We start from the raw sequence: 23,118 nt of genomic DNA, 5'->3' as shown, positions 1-23,118 counted from the left end.
GAGAAACCCCAACTCTACTAAAAATAACAAAAGTAGCTGGGCTTGGTGGTGTATGCCTGTAATCCCAGCTACTCGGGAGAGAGTTCTTGAGGCAGGAGAATCGCTTGAACCCAGGAGGCAGAGCTTGCAGTGGGCCAAGATTGTGCCGTTGCACTCTAGCCTGGGCAACAAGAGCGAAACTCCATCTCAAAAATAATAATAATGATAATAATAATACTGGTTATTCTAGGGCATCTTCCAGGCCAGTCATCACCAAAGAGGTACAAGAAGATCCATTGGAATGCAGGAAGAAAATACTAAAATGTCAGCCAAGCACGATGGCTCACGTCTGTAATCCCAGTACTTTGGGAAGCTGAGGCGGGTGGATCACTTGAGGTCAAGAGTTCAAGACCAGCTTGACCAACATGGTGAAACTCCATCTTTACTAAAAATACAAAACTAGCTGGATATGGTAGCCCATGCCTGTAATCCCAGCTACTTGGGAGGCTGAGGCAGGAGAATCACTTGAACCCAGGAGGTGAAGGTTGCAGTGAGCCAAGATTGTATTCCAGCCTAGGCAACAAGAGTGAAACTCCATCTCAGAAAAAAGAGAAAATACTAAAATGTCATTTTTATGTATTTTTTATTTCATCCTTTTAAAAGGTTTTGAGTTTTGTTTTGTTTTGTTTTTAGAGACAGGGTCTCACTCTGTTGCCCAGGCTAGAGTACAGTGGTACAGTCACACCTCACTGAAGCCTCCACTTCCCACGCTCAAGTAGTTCTCCTGCCTCAGCCTCCTGAGTAGCTGGGACCACAGACACACACCATCACACCTGGCTAATTTTTGTATTTGTTGTAGAGATGAGGTTTTGCCAGGTTTCCCAGGCTGGTCTTGAATTCCTGAGCTCAAGTGATCCAGCCTCCTTGGCCTCCCAAAGTACTGAGACTAAAGTCCTGTACCACCATGCCCAGCCAGTTATTTTTTGTAGAGATGGTTTTGCCCAGAACTCCTAAGCTCAAGCAGTCCTCCTGCCTCGGCCTCCCAAAGGGTTGTGGTTGCAGGTGTGAGCTGCTGCACCTGGCCTAAAGTTCATTTTTATTTGCTTTATAATATACACAACACGTAAGTTAATGTATTATTTCAGTAGTGCATATATATATATATATATATGTATATTTATAGTATTAGGAAGACGAATGTGTCAAAATTGTTTTTTAATGATGGGAGTATACTTTCAAAAATGTTTAGGCCAGGCGCAGTGGTTCATGCCTGTAATCCCAGCACTTTGGGAGACCGAAGCAGGGGCACCTGAGGTCAGGAATTCAAGAACAGCCTGGCCAGCATGATGAAATACTAAAAATACAAAAATTAGGCAGGCGTGGCGGTGCATGCCTGTAATCCCAGCTACTCGGGAGGCTGAGGCAGGAGAACCTCTTGAACTCTAGAGGTGGAGGTTGCAGTGAGCTCGGATTGCACCATCACACTACAGCCTGGGCGACAGAGTGAGACTCCATCTCAAAAAAAAAAAAAACAAAAAAAGAAAACTGGCCACTTCACCTTTTTGTGTCAATGTGTCTGTTTCCAAAACAGCAACCTGATCACTTTTAAACTGATTTAGTTATAAATTCTACTTTTATATGGAAAAAAATGTTTTTAAGAAGATTAGACTGAAAGTGAGGCTTGGTGATAGGTACCTATAGTCCCAGATAGTGAGGAGGCTCAGGCAGGAGGATCCCTTCAGTTCAAGACCAGCCTGGGCAATATGTGAGACTCCGTTTCTTAAAAAAAATGAAAGAAAAACAGTATACAAAAATATTGCCCACTTTCAATAAAAATTTAAAGCAAAATGGATATTAATGATTTCAAGATGATCCATTGTTGTAAACTTTCAAAATTTTCCTCAAGTCAAAGCTTTCATTATCTCCTTACCTTGTTGGCATGTTCTTAAGTGGTTATGGAAAACGTATAATTAATTAGCTAATTTTTTGGATATGACATGACTCTTTAGAAACTTTTTTAAGTTTTTTTTTTTTTTTGAGACAGAGTCTCACTCCGTCACCCAGACTGGAGTGCAGTGGTGTGATCTCCGCTCACTGCAACTTCCGCCTCTTGAGTTCAAGGGATTCTCCTGCCTCAGCCTCCTGAGTAGCTGGGATTATAGGTATGCACACCATGCCTGGCTGATTTGTGTATTTTTAGTGGAGACAGGGTTTCACCGTGTTGGCCAGGCTGGTCTCAACCTCCTGACCTCAGGTGATCCGCTCTCCTCTACCTCCCAAGGTGCTGGGGAGGTGTGAGCCACCGTGACCTAGAAACGTTTTTATTTTTTTGAGTGTAAAGGAAGAAATAAATCTCTCTTTATTTTCAGATAACACAGTGTTAAATTAAATACATTAAATACAAAATCAATGTACAAAAAATTATATTTCTATATGCCAGCAATGAAAAACATTTAAGTATGTTTATACCATTTCCTGAAATATGAAACACATAGGTATAAATCTAACAAAATATATGCAAGACCTGTATGCTGAAAACTACAAAACACTCACAAAAGAAAACATTATTTTCTTTTCTAAATAAATGGAGTGACAAATGTGTGTCCAGGGATTGGAAATTCAGTATTGCTCTCAATTCTTCCTAAAATGGTCTACAAATTCAATGCAATCCCCATAAAATCTTAGCAGGAATTTTTGCAGATATTGACAGGGTATGTCTAAAATTTATTGGGAAAGGCAAAAGAAATAGAATAACCAAAAAATTTTTGAAAAATAAAGTTGGAGGACTCCCACTACCTGATTTTAATGCTTATCATAAAGCTACAGTAACCAAGAGAGTGTGATACTCATGGTAAGATAGACATATAGATCTATGGAAAATAAAGAGGCTCCAGGAGTAGACACAGACAAAGATAGTCAACTGATTTTTCACCAAAGTGCAAAGGCAGTTCAACTGAGAAAAATATAATGTTTTCAATAAATGGTGATTAAACGCTTTGGAAGACAAAAACAAAACTCTCCTGATCCTTCCACACCTCACAGCGTAAAATATTAAAATGTACTATAGGAATAAATGTGAAATTATAGCACTTCTAGAAAAAAAGGAAATCTTTGTGCCTTTGAGTTAGAAAAAAAATTTTTAGATACATAATGAAAATACGATCAACGATAGAAAAAAGGCAAACTGAATTTTATCAAAATCAAAAACTGCTCTGTGAAAGACACAGCTAATAAAATGAAATGAGAAGACTCAGACTGGGAGAAAATATTTGCAAATCATTTATCCGACAAGAAAAACTTCTTCTCTATTTTTTTTTTAATTGTACTTTAGGTTCTGGGGTACATGTGCAGATCATGCAGGATTGTTGCATAGGTACATATATGGCAGTGTGGTTTGTTGCCTCCATCCCCCCATCATCTGTATCTGGCATTTTCCCCCATGTTATCCCTCCCCAACCTCTCCAACCCCCACCCCTGCTGTCCCTCCCCTGGCCCCCCACAACAGACCCCAGTGTGTGATGTTCCCCTCCCTGTGTCCATGTGTTCTCATTGTTCAACACTCACCTATGAGTAAGAACACGTGGTGTTTGATTTTCTGTTCTTGTGTCAGTTTGCTGAGAATGATGGTTTCCAGATTCATCCATGTCCCTACAAAGGACACAAAATCATCATTTTTTATGGCTGCATAGTATTCCATGGTATATATGTACCACATTTTCCTTGTCCGGTCTATCGTCAGTGGGCATGTGGGTTGGTTCCAGGTCTTTGCTATCGTAAACAGTGCTACAGTGAACATCTGTGTGCATGTGTCTTTATAATAGAATGATTTATAATCCTTTGGGTGTATACCCAGTAACGGGGTTGCTGGGTCAAATGGAATTTCTGTTTCTAGGTACTTGAGGAAGCACCACACTGTCTTCCACAATGGTTGAACTAATTTACGCTCCCACCAACAGTGTAAAAGTGTTCCTATTTCTCCACATCATCTCCAGCATCTGTTGTCTCCAGATTTTTTAATGATCGCCTTTCTAAGTGGTGTGAGATGGTATCTCAGTGTGGTTTTGATTTGCATTTCTCTAATGACCAGTGATGATGAGCATTTTTTCATGTGTTTGTTGGCCTCACATATGTCTTCTTTTGCAATCTACCCATCTGACAAAGGGCTAATATCCAGACTGTACAAAGAACTAAAACAGATTTACAAGCAAAAAACAAACAAACAAATCCATCCAAAAGTGGGCAAAGGATATGAACAGACACTTTTCAACAGAAACTTTTTAAAATAAATTATACATCCAAGTTTTTAATTACCTGGGACTTATCTGAATATTTTTGCTCTTTTTATTAAATTCTCACTATTGTCTTGTAAAATGTACATTTTAAAAGTTGAACATTATTTATGGTGTACTGTTGTTTTTTATTTTTTAGATCAAACCACCAGATCATCTAGTAAATATACAGAATCATTTTGGCAGTCATCACAAAGTAAGTAAAGCCATGTTTACAGGTCTCTCTGTGGGCTTGGTCAAATGCTGTTCCTATTTTTGAAGATCCTCTTTTGAAATTTAATGTAAATATTGAAAAAGAGGAATAATGAATGCTTAAAAAAAAAAAAAAAAAAACTCATCCGATATCTCTCTACCTCTTGACCTCATTTATTGAGTTGTTATTTTCTATACCCAAACCTGAATTTGAACTTAAAAAACAAACGAAAAACTACTGCTTCCTGTGATTTGTTGAATGTTTTTGCTCACGATATAAATGGGTTGTTTTTATTTTAACTGACTAATATAGTAGTTTGAGTCTATTTATATGGACTCATCCTAATAAGGACATAAAATTTTATATTAGTACAATTTCAACTCTGTTGTAAAAATTTGGAAGGATGAGCCAGGCGTGGTGGCTAATGCCTATAATCCCAGCGCTTTGGGAGGCAGAGGTGGGCGGATCACCTGAGGTCAGGAGTTTGAAACCAGCCTGGCCAACATGGTGAAACCCCATCTCTACTGAAAATACAAAAATTAATCAGGCATGGTGGTGCGTGCCTGTAATTCCAGCTACTTGCAAGGCTGAGGCAGGAGAATCACTTGAACCCAGAGGCAGAGGTTGCAGTAAGCTGATATTGCACCACTGCCCTCCAGCCTGGGCAACAGAGTGAGACTGTCTCAAAAAGAAAAAGAGAGAAAAGTTTTGAAGGATGAACGAATAAGTGATGGGTATATAAATATTCATTTCAGTCTTACATCTGAAAATTTTTGTGATCAAATGTTGAGAAAATATAACAAAAAAAGATTGGAAAGTAGTAGACCAAAATGCTACTAATGATTTGCTTAAGAATCATTGGTAACATTTTTTTTAGCTTTAGTGTTTTCTTTTCTTTTTTCTTTTTTTGGGACACGTTCGCGCTCTGTTGCCCAGGCAAGTGTAGTGGTGCGATTATGGCTTAGTGTAGCCTCGAATTCCTGGGTTCAAGGGATCCTCCTGCCTTAGCTTTCTGAGCAGCTTAAACTACAGGCATGTGCCACCACGCCCAGCTAATTTTTTTTTTTTTTTTTTTTTTGAGACGGAGTTTCACTCATGTTACCCAGGCTGGAGTGCAATGGCACAATCTCGGCTCACCGCAACCTCCACCTCCTGGGTTCAGGCAATTCTCCTGCCTCAGCCTCCTGAGTAGCTGGGATTACAGGCACGCGCCACCATGCCCAGCTAATTTTTTGTATTTTTAGTAGAGACGGGGTTTCACCATGTTGACCAGGATGGTCTCGATCTCTTGACCTCGTGATCCACCCGCCTCGGCCTCCCAAAGTGCTGGGATTACAGGCTTGAGCCACCGCGCCCGGCCCCGCCCAGCTAATTTTTAAATTTTTTGTAGAGATGGGAGTTTTACTGTGTTGCTGAAGCTGGTCTCAAACCCTTGGGCACACGCATTCCTCCCACATCAGCCTTCCAAAACGCTGGGATTGCACGTGTGAACCATTGCACCCAGCACCTTTATTATTTTGGCACAACTATTGGTTTTTTTTGACATTTTTAAATCAAGTCTCCCAAAATCTGAGTTAATTATTATTTTTTATTAATTTATTTTTATAGTACGAGTTATGAAATCTGGTTTAAAACTGAGCTAATTGTTAATCAACCAAAAATATATTTGTATGTAAAATCTTCAAGAACTATTTTTTCTTCCACATTAGTTTCTTTTCTTAAGAAAAAGCCTTTGGAAATCTGTTTTATAATCATTGTATTTATAGAATTCAATTTTATATTTTTTAAAATTTTAATTTTTAGAAGGTTTTGGGTTTGTTACTATAAAATAGCTGCTGGAAAAAGATCGGTTGTGGAAATTACTCTTCTAGTTATTTTATATGTTTTCCCTATTTTACTCCAAATCTTTGATCTCTGGAGACTCTTAAATGTATCTGCTGTATAAAGGATGTTATACCCATGCAGTGAGATACTATTTAGGCCATGCGTGGTGGCTCACATCTGTAATCCCAGTGCTTTGGGACACCAAGGCAGGTGGATCAGGAGTTCAAGACCAACCTAGCCAACATGGTGAAACCCTGTCTCTGCTAAAAATAAAAAACTTAACCAGGCATAGTGGTAGGCCTGTAATCCCAGTTACTCGGGAGGCTGAGGCAGGAAAATCACTTGAACCCAGGAGGCAACAGCTGCAGTGAGCAGAGATCTTGCCACTGCACTGCAGCCTGGATGACAGAGCAAGACTTCATCTCAAAAAGAAAGAAATACTATTTAGAAATGAGAAATGAGTTAGTTCGTTGTATACTAATGAAAAGGTGATCAAGGTATATTTCATTGACTCTAAGATGCCATTGGTTTTATGTATGAATGAGAAAGAAAAACCATCTAATTAAACCGTGCCATACCATAGATTAGAAGATACAGCCGTAGATCAAAGGGCACTTTGAAAAAAGTATGTCTTTGAATATGATAAAAGAAAATATTAAGTATGTATCCACTTTTTTGAAAGTATTTTTTTAGTATAGACTGAAAACAAAGCTGAGAGAATATATGTCTGCCTTATTTACCATAGTATTTCTATGTTCAATGTTTTGCACATAGTAGATACTTAACAGATAGATATTCACAAATTTTTTAATTATGCACTTCTAGAATGGCACTTTTTTAAAAAACAGCTAGCATATGTTTGTATTGAGAAAAAGTTGAAAGTAAATAAATGTAAATTGATACATGTATATATCATCAAAGAGTAACTCGTTTCCTCAGGGCAGATTTGGAAATTTCCCTTGTTATAATTGTAATGTCCTTTTCTAGTCATCCCATTGTGTCCTTTTACAATTATCCTCAAATACCACCTCAAAACCTGAAGCAGCATCTTTTACTTGATAGCTACTTTGCAATGTCCATAAATCTGCATGGATAGTACATACCATTTCTCTATGGTATGATTTGTGGTATATGATATGGACTGCCTGGATTTGTATCTCAGCCCCGCTAGTTTTAGATATATAATTTGGGGAAAATTACCAATTTTGGTTTTACCTTATTTATAAAATAGGAGCAATAACAGTATATACCACATAAGAATTAAGCAAAATTGGCTGGGCGCCTATAATCCCAGCACTTTGGGAGGCTGAGGCAGGCAGATCATTTCAGGTTAGGAGTTCGAGACCAGCCTGGCCAACATGATGAAACCCTGTCACTACTAAAAATACAAAAAAATTAATCGGACGTGGTTGCGCATGCCTGCAATCCCAGCTACTCAGGAGGCTGAGGCAGGAGAATCGCTTGAACCCAGGAAACAGGTTGCAGTGAGCCGAGATTGCCACTGCACTCTAGCCTGGGTAACAGAGTTAGGCCCTGTCTCAAAAAAAAAAAGAAGCAAAATTATAGTCAATAGCTGATACACGTAGACTATATGTAGTCATTATTTTGATGGTACGATCCTAAAGCTGAGTCCTTGTTGTTGTCCAGTTCCTAAACATTTTGAAGTTTAGAAATTTGAGGGAAAGAAACACACACACACACACTTTATATATATATATATATTCCATATATATGCTTTAAACATATATACTTTATTTACTTACATGCTTGGAATTGAGAGAATTTTTTGTTTGTTGTTTGTTTTTAGTATCCACAGTAAATAAGCAAAATGTCTATGTAACATCTTTTTTGTTGTTATTTTCAAGTATTCTATGACCTTATCCCTGTTTTCTGTTTCAGGTCGAAACTTCACAGCTCATGATAAGCAACCTTCAGTGCTGAGTAAGTAATTGGTTTTCTGCTCTTTTTTCCATCAATCCCAACCTTGCCTTATTCCCCCCACAAAAGTTGTAATAAGATTTTAAGTCATTTTACCCCTCCTTACCCTTTTTAATCCACCTCAGATTGGTACTGCCTGTAATAATTACTCTGTGATGTGGAAATGTGTTCAGGGCTATTTTACCACAAGTAATTTATATTAGGTAATAATATATTTATTTGCTATCTGCTTTGCTATATAGAAAGTGGTTCATCCTCACTGGGACAGGATCCTTTGAAATTATCCTTTACTTATAAAACTCTTGCTTTTTTTGTTTTCTTCCCCTGCTTTATTTTGTCTTCCTGATAGATTAATTTTATAACACTGGAATATGGTATAAACTTTCAAAGTATGGGAAATTATCTTTTCATATATGTATTTGCTTCAGGCTCAGGATATCAAAAAACTCCCCAGGAATGGGCTCCACATACTGCAAGAATAAGGACTAGGATTCAAAGTAAGTAAATAAATCTCTGTTATTGAACTAATCTTAAGAGTATTTGCTATATTTTGCTTGACAAAAATGTTGAGTTCTTCAGATAAACATTTAGATTGTTTGTGATTTCACTAATAAAGTACAGCTATGATTACTAGTTTAGTAATTTCCATTTGTTTGGACTGGCGGCACATGGGCTGGGTGTAGAATGTAAATAGCAGTGTGGGAAAACCAGCCATCGATGGGTCTTAACAAGCTGTCAGTTCTAGCAGCAATACAGTCTGTATACAATAATGAAATTCTACTCTTTTGACAATACCCTGTTTTTTGCTTTTAGCAGACTTTTCGTAAATAACCACTTGGAACAGCTTTGTATACTCATAATTTTACATAATAAAGGCTGAAATGCACAAGTTATATTTTCATGTTTAGAGTTTTTTTTTCTGGTTGTTTTGTTTTTGAGATGGAGTTTTCCTCTGTGGACCAGGTTGGAGTGCAGTGGCACTATCTCAGCTCACTGCAGCCTCCCCCTCCCACATTCAAGCAATTCTTGTGCCTCAGCCTCCTGAGCAGTTGGGACTTGCAGGCGTGCACCACCACACCCAGATAATTTTTGTATTTTTGGTAGAGATGGAGTTTTGCCATGTTGGCCCGGCTGATCTTGAACTCCTGACTTCAAGTGATCTGCCCGCTTCAGCCTCCCAAAGTATTGGGAATACAGGCTTGAGCCACCACACCCAGCCCCATGTTTATGTTTTGAATGGATTAAATGTCACAGAATTTAGGGAATACTATAAATTGATGTGATTAAACCATCTACTTTGAACTCAGTTTCTATAATTTCTGTAGAAATGTGTCCACATTTAAATCTTGACCATATTTTTTTAAAGTCCATGCATATTCTCTACCTTAAGTGATCTTTAACCTCTTTCCTTTCTTTACTCTTGTAGCCACAATAAGTCTTGAGGTCATCAGGTATTCTCTTACTTTTATTTAGATAATATAAAAATCCATCTCTTGCTCATGGGATGCTTATCTCTGTAATTGGATCAGATGACATCTGTGGCTCTGCATTTCAATCAGTAAAGTAGGAGTGGTCACAATTCATTTTTTCTCAGCAGTGAAGTTTTTTTTTGAGACGGAGTTTTGCTCTTTTTGCCCAGGCTGGAGTGCAATGGTGCAATCTTGGCTGACTGCAACCTCCGCCTCCTGGGTTCAAGCAATTCTCCTGCCTCTCAAGTAGCTGGGATTATAGGCATGCACCACCACATCTGGCTAATTTTGTGTTTTTAGTAGAGATGGGTTTTCTCCATATTGGTCAAGGTGGTCTCAAACTCCCAACCTCAGGTGATCTGCCTGCCTCAGCCTCCCAAAGTGCTGGGATTACAGGTGTGAGCCACCGTGCCCAGCAAGAAGTGAAGTTTTTAGCCCACGTATAAGTGAGTTCTTCAGCAGCCTAGAACTGAAATAACTTTTTGCCCTTGTCTTATTGTTGGTTATCATTTCTTATTGCTTCAAGTGTGTGCCTGCTATTAGAAGACCATTTACTCTTATAATTTGCTCTTCCTGACCTATTGTAGTTAGGAAACCAAATATTAATTATTCAGCCTATTAGAATTATGTTTATAACAAGAATCAAATATTAAAATTAAATTTGAAGACCCAAGAGATACTGTTGGATGTAAAAGTGCATGACTTTTAGTATCTATAATGTGAAAAGCTGAGACTTTTTATGTCATTTCTAAGTTCTTTACTATATATTCTGAATAGTTAATATCAGATAAATGGCTTCCAGATACGGGAAATTAGTACATAGTTATCAAAAAATGTTCGCATAATGTTTTTCTTCTAATAAGATACTGCAGTACAAAAGGAGAACTAATTATATTGAACATGTAATAATTGAAATGCAGAAATTGATCTTTTTAGTTGTTAACTTGATAGCTAATTTTTATCTGATAGATTTTATCTGTTTGCATTTCTACTTTGTCTTAACTTGCTATATTTATTATAGCTTACAGAATTATGCATTGATTGCTAGCCACCTACCATATATAGATACCACGTTGAGCTTTCAGAGTTATGTAACAGTAACATACCAGAATTGTACATGTAATAGGATCTTTTAGACTTTCAACCACATGAGGACTTTAAGATAGAACAATGAGCAAGAAGAAAATACTTTCAATGGAGGTGGAAGACTACAGTGATTTTCACACAAACTTATATAATAGATTCCTCCTCATGACTATTAAAAAATGTTTTCTTAGCATTCCAAATTTTATCTCTCATTCTTTATATATTTCTGCCTGCTTTCATGAGGAAAAAAAAGTCATTTTTAGATCTGAGTTTTCAAGAACCTCGGACTATAGATTCTACCCTAAGGAACATTGTCACCTGATGTTGGCACCAGTTTCCTGGATAGACAGGTCCCAGTTCAGGTTTCTGCCTGCATCCAAACCTTTTAGGAAAGATGGAGCCACTGTCTTTACTTTTTCCTATTTGCCTGGTGATCAAACAATGATTATAGAGAAGGATATATGTACATGGAGAGGTTAGAGCATTAATGTAAATGTTTTGGAACCTGTCTGAGAAATTTAGGTAGAGAAAGGAAGACAGTTTGGAGTTAAAGCTCTTGGGCTCCAGCCCTAGCTGTTCCACTTACTAATTGAGTAATCTTGGTAAAATCACTTAACCTTTGTGAACCTCAATTTTCTTGCCTTTAGAGACAATAGTGCCTATAACTAGATTATTGTAATGAGCTTATATGTGTAAACACAATTTTTAAAGTCTAAAATCTCATAACTATCAGGGCTTATTTATTGTTAACAAGGTATCCTGTAGAATCAATAGCAGCTATGGAGGATTTGTGCCCTCTACCCTTGATGGCTATAGAGTGATTGTCACCATACTCTAGATTAGAAAAGCTTGAGTTTTTTCTTTTCTTTTTTTTGGTGACAGAGTCTTGCTGTGTCACCCAGGCTGGAGCCCAATGGCGCTATCTCAGCTCATTACAACGTACTTCACCTCCTGGGTTCAAGCGATTCTCATGCCTCAGCCTCCTGAGTAGCTGGGATTACTGGCACTTACCACCACACCCAGCTAATTAGAGATGGGGTTTCAACCATGTTGGCCAGGTGGTCTCAAACTCCTGACCTCAGGTGATCTGCCTGCCTCTGCCTCCCAAAGTGCTGGAATTACAAGGGTGAGCCTCCATACCTGGCCAGATTTTTTCTTTCAAAAAGATGTTTTTTAGAATTGTTGTTAGCATCTGTAATAATGTTAATAAGAAGGATAGCAGTTACCCTTTAGACAATGTCCTGCTTTGGCAGTATATACTCTGCTGTGTATGTGTTTGTGTTATATGAATTACCTAAATATTATATATGGTACATAATTATTATTTAGCTGTTCTTCATTATTAACGTCATAGAATTGCACTTCACAGCATTTTTGTGTATATTATCTCATTTGATCTTTGCGACCGTGGAGTGAAGTATTCAAAGTAAACATTATCTGATGGATTTGAGTTTTGTGTGGTCAGGTTTTTAAAATTTTGTTATTTTAGTTGTAACTTTGAAAACCTAATTTAGAAGCTTCTAAATAATGAAATGTCCTAAGCTAAACTAATTGAAAAACAATATTCCTTTTAGAGTTGCTGTCATTTTGTCTTATGATGTCATTATGGAGTTTTTGTCATATGACCAAAAATAAGGCTATTTCTGAATCTTAGCAGTGCTAATATTATTCCTCCAGTTATTCCAGTGTTTCTCAAATGAAAGTTGTTGCTATAACACTAAGAATATTCACCGGGAAGTTCATTTATATATACAAAAGTTATAAAACTCCAGGCAAGTGATAGATGGCAATACTGGTAATATAGGTCATATGAATTAGGTAACTGAGCCTCTCCACCTTCTGAAGCCTGTCCCTCCATTTCATCTCTTAGATTTTAAAACCTGCTAATGTGCTTAGAAAGATGGAAGGGTTAGGGCCGGGCGCAGTGGCTCAAGCCTGTAATCCCAGCACTTTGGGAGGCCGAGGCAGGTGGATCACGAGGTCAAGAGATCGAGACCATCCTGGTCAACATGGTGAAACCCCGTCTCTACTAAAAATACAAAACATTAGCTGGGCATGGTGGCACGTGCCTGTAATCCTAGCTACTCAGGAGGTTGAGGCAGGAGAATTGACTGAGCCCAGGAGGCGGAGGTTGCGGTGAGCCGAGATCGCGCCATTGCACTCCAGCCTGGGTAACAAGAGCGAAACTCCGTCTCAAAAAAAAAAAAAAAAAAAAAAAGATGGAAGGGAAAGGGAAGGTTTAGGATAGTTTTTAATTTCTTTTTATTAATTTTTTTTTAAGAGGTGGGGGTCTCACAGTGTTGCCCAGACCTGTCTTAAATTCCTGTGGTCAAGCTGTCCTTTCACCTCAGCCTCTTGAGTTGCTGGAATTATGGGCATGAGCCACTGTGCCAGGCTTAATTTATTTTCTAAATGAATTTAGATGGAAGTAGAGATTTGATGGAGTTGTGAGAAAATTGTTTTTGAGCTCTGTTGTTTAACCACAAGCCTAAAACAGAACTACTTATTTACTTGTCTATTAACAGAAATAATGAAAAGTTTTCAAACGTGATTTTTAAATACTACTAATATTTGAAATTGTCAGAATCCCTAGAGGAAATATTGAATCAGTTTGAGGTAGAAAATAGTGAGGCTTAAGATTCAGTTTTATATTAAAATTCCTTATCCGGAGAGCTCAGTAGTCTATAATGCACATCTTGTCCTTTTTCCCCCTCTTTACAGCATCTTCACCAGGCAAGAGTTCAATATATGGCAGTTCTTCAGATGGTATAATATGTTTCATTTTATTATGGTGTGCTTGTTTTCTTTGTCCTTTTTATCCTGGAAGTTTCACCAATCCTGTGAGATACTTGCGGGTCAAATACTTCCAGACTTTCTTTCAAAACTAAGTATTGTGTGCTTTGCACTAAACCCGACCATACGCTGTGAACAGCTGTGAAGGAAATGGGTCTTGTGTCTCAACGAGCCCTCAGTCTAATTGGTACTCAGATATTCTACTTTTTCTTCTGCTTCTGGTGATCTCTGTCTTCTTTTTTTTCCTGGTGGAATTTGTATCTTCTTTCTCTACTAAAAATAATTACTCAAATTATGAAACATAAGTTGATAGTCTTCTTTTATTACTCTAACCTTTAGATGACAGCATTCAGAAATCAGAACTTGGAAACCAGTCACCATCAACCTCCCGCCGACGTAAGTTTGTCTATTCAGTTTTTATTAAATGTTTCTGTAAAATTGGTATTCCATAATTGTTTAAAAATGTTTTTTGGCTCGGCACAGTGGCTCACACCTGTAGTCCCAGCACTTTGGGAGGCCGAGGCGGGCAGATCACAAGGTTAAGAGATTGAGACCATCCTGGCCAACATGGTGAAACCCCGTCTCTACTAAAAATACAAACATTAGCCGGGCGTGGTGACATGCACCTGTGGTCCCAGCTACTCGGGAGGCTGAAGCAGAAGAATTGCTTGAACCCAGGAGGTGGAGGTTGCAGTGGGCCAAGATTGTGCCACTGCCCTCCAGCCTGGCGACAGAGCAAGACTCCGTCTCAAAAAAAAAAAGTTTTTTGACAACTGGATGACTTGATGCTATTTGAAGAATCATATTTTAAGCACTTCAGAGAAAAAAGTTTGTATTTTACTAGCAGTGAAATTCTTTATGGACAAACTATATGAGACAACATCTGGTATTGCCCTTCACTTTACTGTTCAAAAGACCAAAAGTAATAGCTAATGATAAGTAAAGCTACTAATACTGTTAACTGAGGAAGCCATGCTGAATTAAAAGAAAGACAGAGAGAGCATGACATTATGGGATTACAGTGGCTCTTGGAGTCTGCACACCTGTATTTGAACTAGATGGGACTACTTACCCCCTGTACAGCCCTGTGGCGAGTTTCTTTAATTCTCTAAGTCTTATTATTCTGAAAGAGTACTAAGAAAATAAATTAAATGGGCCAGGCGCCGTGGCTCACGCCTGTAAACCCCAGCACTTTGGGAGGCTGAGGCGAGCGGATCACGAGGTCAAGAGATCAAGATCATCCTGGCCAACATGGTGAAACCCCATCTACTAAAAATAGAAAAATTAGCTGGGCATTGTGGCGTGTGCCTGTAGTCCCAGCTACTTGGGAGGGTGAGTCAGGAAAATTGGTGGAACCTGGGAGGCAGAGGTTGCAGTGAGCCAAGATTGCGCCACTGCACTCCAGCCTGGCGCCTGGCGACAGAGCAAGACTTTGTCTAAAGAAAAAAAAAAAAAGAATCTCAGAAAGGTTTTTGTTGAAGATATGGATATGGTTATGCCTATCCATATGTACCTGGAAATTAAAGTTGAGAATTTTTAAAATATTCATTAATTTATTTTAAAATAAGTTAGCAAGAAGAGTGACAGATCAGATTGCTTTGCATTTTTTCTAGTTTCTTTAATGCCTGGCCTTAAAAAATAGAGCTGGATTCTTATATATGCTTCTGTGTTCAGTCTGTTACAATATATTGTTTTGGTTCAAGTTATCTACAAAAAACCCCAGCTTTATACAGATATGAAAAGTTTTAATAGAGTTTTCAGATAATTGTGGCTATTCTTTTTTGAATTCTCCAAAACTCAACAACTGGTAGTTTCTTAAATGTTACTTGAAATATGATAACTGAAACCATCTTAACGAGCTCTTTGTACTCTATTACGTTAAAGTTCATTTGTCTGTCTTATACTTTGAATGGAGTATCTTGCACTGGTCATTTGGAAAACATTGGTTCAATGAGATATGCAGATTTTCCAAACATTGACACATGAGGAATGTAATATAAAAGATCACATTTGTTAATATCACTGCCAATCTCAAGGCTTTAAAAAAATATTAAAGGGTCAGGTGTGGTGGCTCACGCCTGTAATCCTAGAATTTTGAGAGGCCTAGGCCAGTGGATCATCGGAGGTCAGGAGTTCAAGACCAGCCTGGACAAGATGGCAAAACCCTGTCCCTACTAAAATACACAAACATTAGTCGGGCATGGTGGCATGCACCTGTAATCCCAGCTACTCGGGAGGCTGAGGCAGGAGAATCACTTGAACCTGGGAGGCAGAGGTTGCAGTGAGCCAAGATCACACCACTGTGTGCCAGCCTGGGTGACAGAGCGGGACTCCATCTCAAAAAAAAAAAAAAAAAAAAAAAAGTGTTAAAGTACAATATTGGGAGTTGTCAAGCTCATGGTGGCAGATTTAGGATTCTGAAATCCTAATTTTCACTTGAAAGCAAATGTCTGCCAAATACACAAGTCTGACTGTAGTATGTTACTTGTTCTTTCAAGCAAAAATTAGTATTCCATGAAAAAAGTACTAATTCAGCTTGTAATTCATTTGCACAAAATTCTTTTCCTTGAGACCACCGTGGTACTGTGTGATGCAGCAGAAATGCTTTGTGCAAACTTCCCGTTTCTTCACAAAGAAGATCAACAAGATATGTACTCAAAGATTGAGATTTAATAACATAAATAATTAACTGCTTCATAAAGGATATTCTTAGTAAAAGAATGTCCCTTTTTGTTAAACTTTGAATGCATGACAGTGAAAAATAACAATGACTACGCTTGTACAGTTTGGTTCCACTGCCCTGTAACTCATGCTAAGGAATCAGAAGTTCTTCCCACCATTGCTTTTGTATCATCAGTGCAAATGTCAACAAAAGGGAAAATCAAATAACATCTTAGTGTTAGAAGACTACTTTGACTTAATGGACCCCCCTCACCCCCCCCCAAAAAAGTAGGGTCTTGAGGTACCCCACAGACCACACCTTGAGAACTGCTGCTCTAAAAGATCCCTTCTAAAATTAATAGCCTAAAACAGTCAATAAATAAAAGTGTAAAAGTATTATTGTTACTATTATATTAGCTGAGTAAATGAAGTAGAAAATGAGAAAGTACTTTCTAAACTGAAAAGCACTAGATAAATATAAATTAATATTATTATTGCCAATAGTAATTAGGGATGAGTTACAAACTAAATTTTACTAGTGTTAACTTGCATACCACAAAAAGATACGCATCAATGCAGTTAATCTAAAGGGACAGCTAGCTATTATAACACATAGAAGCTGTTCATTTATAATGCATCCTTTTCTTTATCCCTTTATATACCTCAGAAATATTTCACCTTGAATAATTAGCCATGTGAATGCCGAGTTTCTAAATTTAAAAAGTGTCTTTTAATAGTCTATTCTCCCTGCTATTAGCAGTGGAAGTAGTAATTTTGCTTTATAAATTATACTATTTTTCTGCCTTGTTTATGCCATTTCCTATGTTTAAAAACTTTTTTCCTCAGACTTGTTTTTATATTGAAGAGACATATGCATATTTATACACATAATTCAGAGCCTCTGTGTATAAGATTTTCTTGAAAATGTGATCAGTTATTTTATTAAGAAAATTATCAGCTTTCTTCTTTAAAGTCCTTCCTCTTTTACCTAATGTTTATGAAGATTGATACTGATTTTAAAAGTCACTTCCCCTAAATCTAAGAAAATCGTATTTATATCTGTCATTTCTTTTTTTCTGAGTAGAAGTGACTGGACAACCCCAAAATGCATCTTCTGGCAAGAGGAACTGGTGGTGGCCACTTGCTCTATTAGCTGCTCTTGCCTGTGGGAGTTTTTGGTTCTTTCATACTCCTGAGGTAAAAACCACCGCTGTTCAAGAGTTCCAGAACCAGATGAATCAACTTAAGAATAAGTACCATGGTCAAGATGAGAAGCTATGGAAAAGAAGCCAAACATTCCTGGAAAAACATCTTAATAGCTCCCATCCTCGGTCTCAGCCTGCTATCTTGCTGCTCACTGCTGCCCGAGATGCTGAAGAAGCACTTAGGTGTCTGAGTGAACAAATTGCTGATGCCTATTCTTCTTTCCATAGTGTTCGTGCTATCCGGATTAATGGGACAGGCAAAGCTACTCAAGACAGCGATACTGTCAAACTAGAGGTAGACCAGGAACTGAGCAATGGATTTAAGAATGGCCAGAATGCAGCTGTGGTACACCGCTTTGAGTCACTGCCTGCAGGCTCTACTTTGATATTCTACAAATATTGCGACCATGAAAACGCAGCCTTCAAAGATGTAGCCTTAGTCCTGACTGTCTTATTAGAGGAAGAGACACTTGGAACCAGCCTAGGCCTAAAGGAAATTGAAGAAAAAGTTAGAGATTTCCTCAAAGTCAAGTTCACCAATGCTAACACACCCAACTCCTACAATCGTATGGACCCAGACAAACTGAATGGCCTCTGGAGCCGTATTTCTCACTTAGTTCTGCCTGTGCAACCTGAAAATGCCCTAAAAAGGGGCATCTGCTTATAAGAAGTGAGAGAGGAGAAAAATCACGTCCCAAGTTCTGAGAATTTTTCACACTTTCTAACCAGAGACAGAATTCAGAGCTCTTTGAAAGAACTGGTTTCTTTTTAAAGGAAGTTAAGTTCTTACATAAACATGGAACATATTTTATTCAACCTAATTATCTGTGATATGAGAGAATCATTTCAGTTTCCATTGAGAGCTGTGTTAAAGGTATCGTAGGAGTGTATATTATATGCGGTTCCATAGAGAATCTGTTTTGATTCTGGGCTAAATTATTACAATTATGGTGTGACCAGTGAGAGGGATTTGTCTCCTTTCTTACAAACCTTCCTGGTTTTTTAACTTAGATTTCTCACAAGGTTTGTTGCGTTATTAGTAAGATTGCTCCCTAAATGTAACCATGCATTTTCCCGTTATGTTCCCTTTTATATCATTTAGGCATAAGTTCCTTACCTTCTGTTTATAGGAACAAAAGTAGTCAAAGGTCATCTAAATGTGTGTCTGGAATTTTTTTTCTTTTGTGTTTTGGAAGATGGAGAGAACAAGGCCAGGACGGAGAAATTAATGGGAAGGTGAAGGGAGGAAATGTTACAGTAATCCACTGAGATGTAGGTTAGGCAGACATAGGTATATGAACTGTTCATCTTGGTGGATTCCATTGGGATTTTTTTTTTTACACTTCCTTTTTTCTTCCTTAAAGAAAAATTCTTGGTCCTCCCAAGGATTTTTCATGTATATTGCAAGATTTAATATATTTGTTCATTTGACTCTTAAGTAAGTCAGGCTGGGCACAGTAATTATGCCTGTAATCCCAGCACTTTGGGAGGCTGAGGCGGGTGGATCACCTGAGATCAGGAGTTCAAGACCAGCCTGGCCAACATTGTGAAACCCCGTCTCTACTGAAAATACAAAAAAATTAGCTGGGCGTAGTGGCAGGTGCCTGTAATCCCAGCTGCTTGGGAGGCCGAGGCAGGAGAATCACTTGAACCTGAGAGGCGGAGATTGCAGTGAGCCAGGACCACGCCATTGCACTCCAACCTGGGCAACAACAATGAAATTCCGTCTCAAAAAAAAAAAAGAATAGGTAAATTCAGAACAGTTTATTTTGGACACATCCTGAAGCTTTTGATTTGAATTAAGAAATAGAGTTTCAGGAATTGACAAACCATTTGTTAACCAGCTATCATGGGCTGTTGAAGATTTTGTTTTTTGTGCATCCAGTTGTTGTGGTCTAAGTCCTTTAGTGCTACTCCGTAGCAAATACAAAGATTTACTATGCAGGTGATACATTTTATGGAATGCCTCAAACCAAGATAGTGAACTTATATGAAGAGTGAAATGTATTTCTTCACTAATAATAGTGTTTTAGTTATAACTTCGCATCTACAATTGAGCTTTCTCATCTGAACTGCTATGGTTTCCTTAAAATGTTACAATTCTAGATCTGTCTACCTTGTTTTTGTATTGTCCACAAACCTTTAAATGTAAATATTTAAATTAATGGCTTTGTCATTACCCTTTGATAGTTCCACAAGTTTTAGTAGAGTCTTCTGATTTCTTTCCACCAGTACAACCAATATTCATAAATGTATACCCATTACTGTAATTTGTTCCTGTTAGAAGTCAGACCATCTGATTTATTTTATAGAGGATTATCAAAACAGGAGTTTTTGAAAAGGCTTATTTTATACGTACATATTATATAGAGAAACAAATGTTTTTATTAAATGTTTCGCTGACCCAAGTAATTTAAAAGTAGTATGTTACCTATATCTTTCAGGAAGAATAATTACAGCAGCTGATCTGTAAATGACTTTAAAAGCTATTTTAGTAATTTAAATAAATTTACTTTCTTGGTTTGTACTCTCTTATGTGTTATAAACTTAATGATTTATCATCTTTAAAAAAAGAAATATGAGCTGGGCTCAGTGGCTCACGCCTGTAATCCCAGCACTTTAGGAAGCCACGGTGGGCAGATCACCTGAGGTCGGAAGTTCAAGACCAGCCTGACCAACATGGAGAAACCCCATCTCTACTAAAAATACAAAAAAAAAAAAAAAGCCGGGCATGGGGGTGCATGTCTGTAATCTCAGCTACTCAGGAGGCTGAGGCAGGAGAAACCCTTGAACCCGGGAAGTGGAGGTTGTGGTGAGCCGAGTGCACCACTGCACTCCAGCCTGGGCAACAAGAGTGAAACTCCGTCCCAATAAAGAAAAATAAGAAAAGAAAAGAAAAAGAAATCCAAGTTTTTTCCTTGAACTTTTAGCACCTTTGGCTAGAAGAGACAAAAGCCAAGGAATTGGAGCCATTCACTGTACATTATTTAGAAGTGGAACAGATGTAACTTTCCATGTTAGCTTGGCATTTAGGGTTTTTAAAAACACAGTTAATTTAAGTATTCCTGACTTGGCAAAAAATCTCCACAGCAGCTTTTCTTAATTTTTTTTTTTTTTTTTTTAAGTAGACATGGGATCTCACTATGTTGCCCAGGCTGCTTTTAAACTCCTGGCCTCAAGCAGTTCTGCGTAAGCCTCCTAAGTAGCTGGCTTCTTAAGCTTTTCTTTATCGCCTCCCTAAAGAGCTTTTTTAGATTTTTTTCAAGTTACCCCTTCCCCATGAAATTTAACACCACATATATACTATGTATCTGTTTATGGACTATAAATGTTTTCGTGCTTTATACAAAATAGAATTTTTTTCATCCCTAGTGAACCAATTTTCACCCAATTGAGAATGCATGCTCAACAGCATCCACATTTAGATAATTGCTGCCTAAAACACTCTGTTTTGTATTCATGTTATTGTAATCCTTTTAGAAGGGAAAATTTATTTATTTTTTATTTTTTTAAATTTATTTGAGATAGTCTCACTCTTGCCCAGGCTGGAGTACAGTGGCATGATCTTGGCTCACTGCAATCTCCGCCTCCTGGATTCAAGCGTTCTGTTGCCTCAGTCTTCCAAGTAGCTGGGATTACAGGTTCACACCACTATGCCTGGCTAATTTTTTGTATTTTTAGTAGAGACAGGGTTTCACCATGTTGGCCAGGCTGGCCTCCAACTCCTGACCTCAGGTTATTCACCCACCTCAGCCTCCCAAAGTGCTGGGATTACAGGCATGAACCGCTGAGTCCAGCCTAGAAAGGAAAATTTAAGACATCAGCTTCAAATTAAGAGCTATGGATCTAGAGAAACTGAGCATATTATAACTGGTTGACAGCCATGACCAAGGAAAACCACAGTACAGTACCTTCTTAAACTTTCTAGAAACTTAATTTGCTTCCCTTCTTTTAATGAGATTTTAATATTTAAGGATGTTTTCTAAACCTCTGATTCTCAAAAATTGGAAGTAAACGGATTTTCATTCAATGAAGAGAACTGCCATTTAGAAGTGATGGGGTTTACATATTTTGTACCGTTAGTTCATACCTAAGCTAAAAATAGAATAACCAGTTTCCCTGTGATCTCGAGTTTATGGAAAGCAGCCTTTCTGTTGGCAGTGACAACAAGTTCTCATTAAATACGTAAAGATAATGTACTCTTCTGCTGTTTTGTCCTTATCAAGATCGTGGAGTAGAATTTGCAGTGTAAGAGGATAGGGTTTTTCCCTAAGGAAGAGGATTTTTATTGGCACTAACCACCAAAGATGTGGTTCCTGAGCCTGGAAGACCAAACTGAGAAGGCTGCCATTGACTGGAAGAGGAGGAAATTCAGCCTTGCACTCTACACCACAGACTGAACTACTTGTGATTTCCTAAACATATCATTGCCTTGCCTTTTGCACATTCTTAGACTCTTGGACTACTTCCTCATTTCCTGCCCTCTGGCTTCTTTGTCCTTTAAGTCTTGGTTTTCTTAGGCTAGCTTCAGTGAAATCTTTCCTAATTCCCTTCCCCCAAATACCATTTTAGGCGCCTCTTGTTTTCTTCTTTCTTTTCTTCTTTTCTGGTAGCTTAAACAATAAGACCTTTATTGTTTTAAAACCCAGCAGCATGAGGAGTTCCTAGGTTGGGTGACTTAGAGGCTATAAAAATTCGTCACAAGCATTACAAGATAACCAGCAATACCGCTGATGAAAGAAAACCTCACGAGCAGCTAGCGGAAGCCAGCTCCTGTCCTCTTGTCCAAAGCTGGATAGTGTCCAGCCAAACCATTTTGAGGGTTGAATGAGTGACTTCAAAGGGCGCAAATGACTGGTGAATCTTCCAGATAAAGGGAGAGAGCACAGCCTTTCCTGCGTATTTTAAAGTGACAGGTGCTCCACGCACTGATTTATTACCCTGTCGCAGCATTAGCATACCCCAGCTACCGCATGCATCTTGCAAGCAGTGATGTGTCGTCAGTATAGGCACTGTGGTAATCACAGAGTGCTCAAATGTTTATTGAATAGAAAGAACAAGCTGTACCCGATTATAGCTAGGTAAGTTGCATCTTAGCATTTTATTTGCTTCCCCCACCTCTATCCCCCATTACTCCTAAGCCCTATCTAAAAGCTTTATGTGACTATTTCTTCTGGATTTAGCAATGCTACGAATAAGGAAAAACAAGACTAATCAACGCCGTGGAGGGGAAACTGGCACTTCTCTGGTAGAGACGGCGATCATCATGGTTCTTCAAGGGTAATGTGAATATCAAGGGAAAAGACTGAGAAGCCATGAGGTCTTTCCACAGTGATATTTGGCTTTTGCATTTTCTTAAAATAGCAAGTATCCTTCCATCTTTTTCTTTGCCTAGGAGGGTATTATAATTCAGATAAAAGATGGCTATGGATGTGGGAAAAAGATGGATAAGGAAAATATTGGAGAAGCAGAACTGACCAGATCTGATTGAATGTAAAAGTGCTGAAAAGCCGGGCGTGGTGGCTCAAGCCTGTAATCCCAGCACTTTGGGAGGCCGAGGCGGGTGGATCACGAGGTCAAGAGATCGAGACCATCCTGGTCAACATGGTGAAACCCCGTCCCTACTAAAAATACAAAAAATTAGCTGGGATTACAGGCACGCACCACCATGCCCAGCTAAT

At 38.3% G+C, this 23,118-nt stretch overlaps 1 protein-coding gene and 1 long non-coding RNA gene across 6 annotated transcripts in view; both read left to right on the top strand.

The window, feature by feature from the left end:
- Positions 1-19,969, top strand: part of TOR1AIP1 (torsin 1A interacting protein 1) — a 35,964-nt gene extending 15,995 nt beyond the window's left edge. For 3 of the 5 annotated variants that reach the window (XM_032291261.1, XM_032291260.1, XM_032291258.1), the window contains 6 exons: positions 4,408-4,464; positions 8,185-8,226; positions 8,652-8,720; positions 13,500-13,544; positions 13,911-13,967; positions 17,317-19,969. In XM_032291261.1, the coding sequence (XP_032147152.1) occupies positions 4,408-4,464; positions 8,185-8,226; positions 8,652-8,720; positions 13,500-13,544; positions 13,911-13,967; positions 17,317-18,104 (1,058 nt within the window). In that variant the 3' untranslated portion in view covers positions 18,105-19,969. The remainder of the gene's footprint in view (positions 1-4,407; positions 4,465-8,184; positions 8,227-8,651; positions 8,721-13,499; positions 13,545-13,910; positions 13,968-17,316) is intronic. The other 2 variants (XM_032291262.1, XM_032291259.1) reach the window with 1 other exon arrangement.
- A 1,163-nt stretch (positions 19,970-21,132) lies between these two features.
- Positions 21,133-23,118, top strand: part of LOC116560073 — a 17,189-nt gene continuing 15,203 nt past the window's right edge. The window contains exon 1 of the long non-coding RNA XR_004272776.1: positions 21,133-21,497. This is a non-coding gene — a long non-coding RNA (uncharacterized LOC116560073). The remainder of the gene's footprint in view (positions 21,498-23,118) is intronic.

This window comes from Sapajus apella, unplaced genomic scaffold, assembly GCF_009761245.1.
Source record: "Sapajus apella isolate SASKATOON/1434 unplaced genomic scaffold, GSC_monkey_1.0 scaffold25, whole genome shotgun sequence".
Lineage (NCBI taxonomy): Eukaryota > Metazoa > Chordata > Mammalia > Primates > Cebidae > Sapajus > Sapajus apella.
This window is presented reverse-complemented; position numbering and strand designations above follow the sequence as displayed.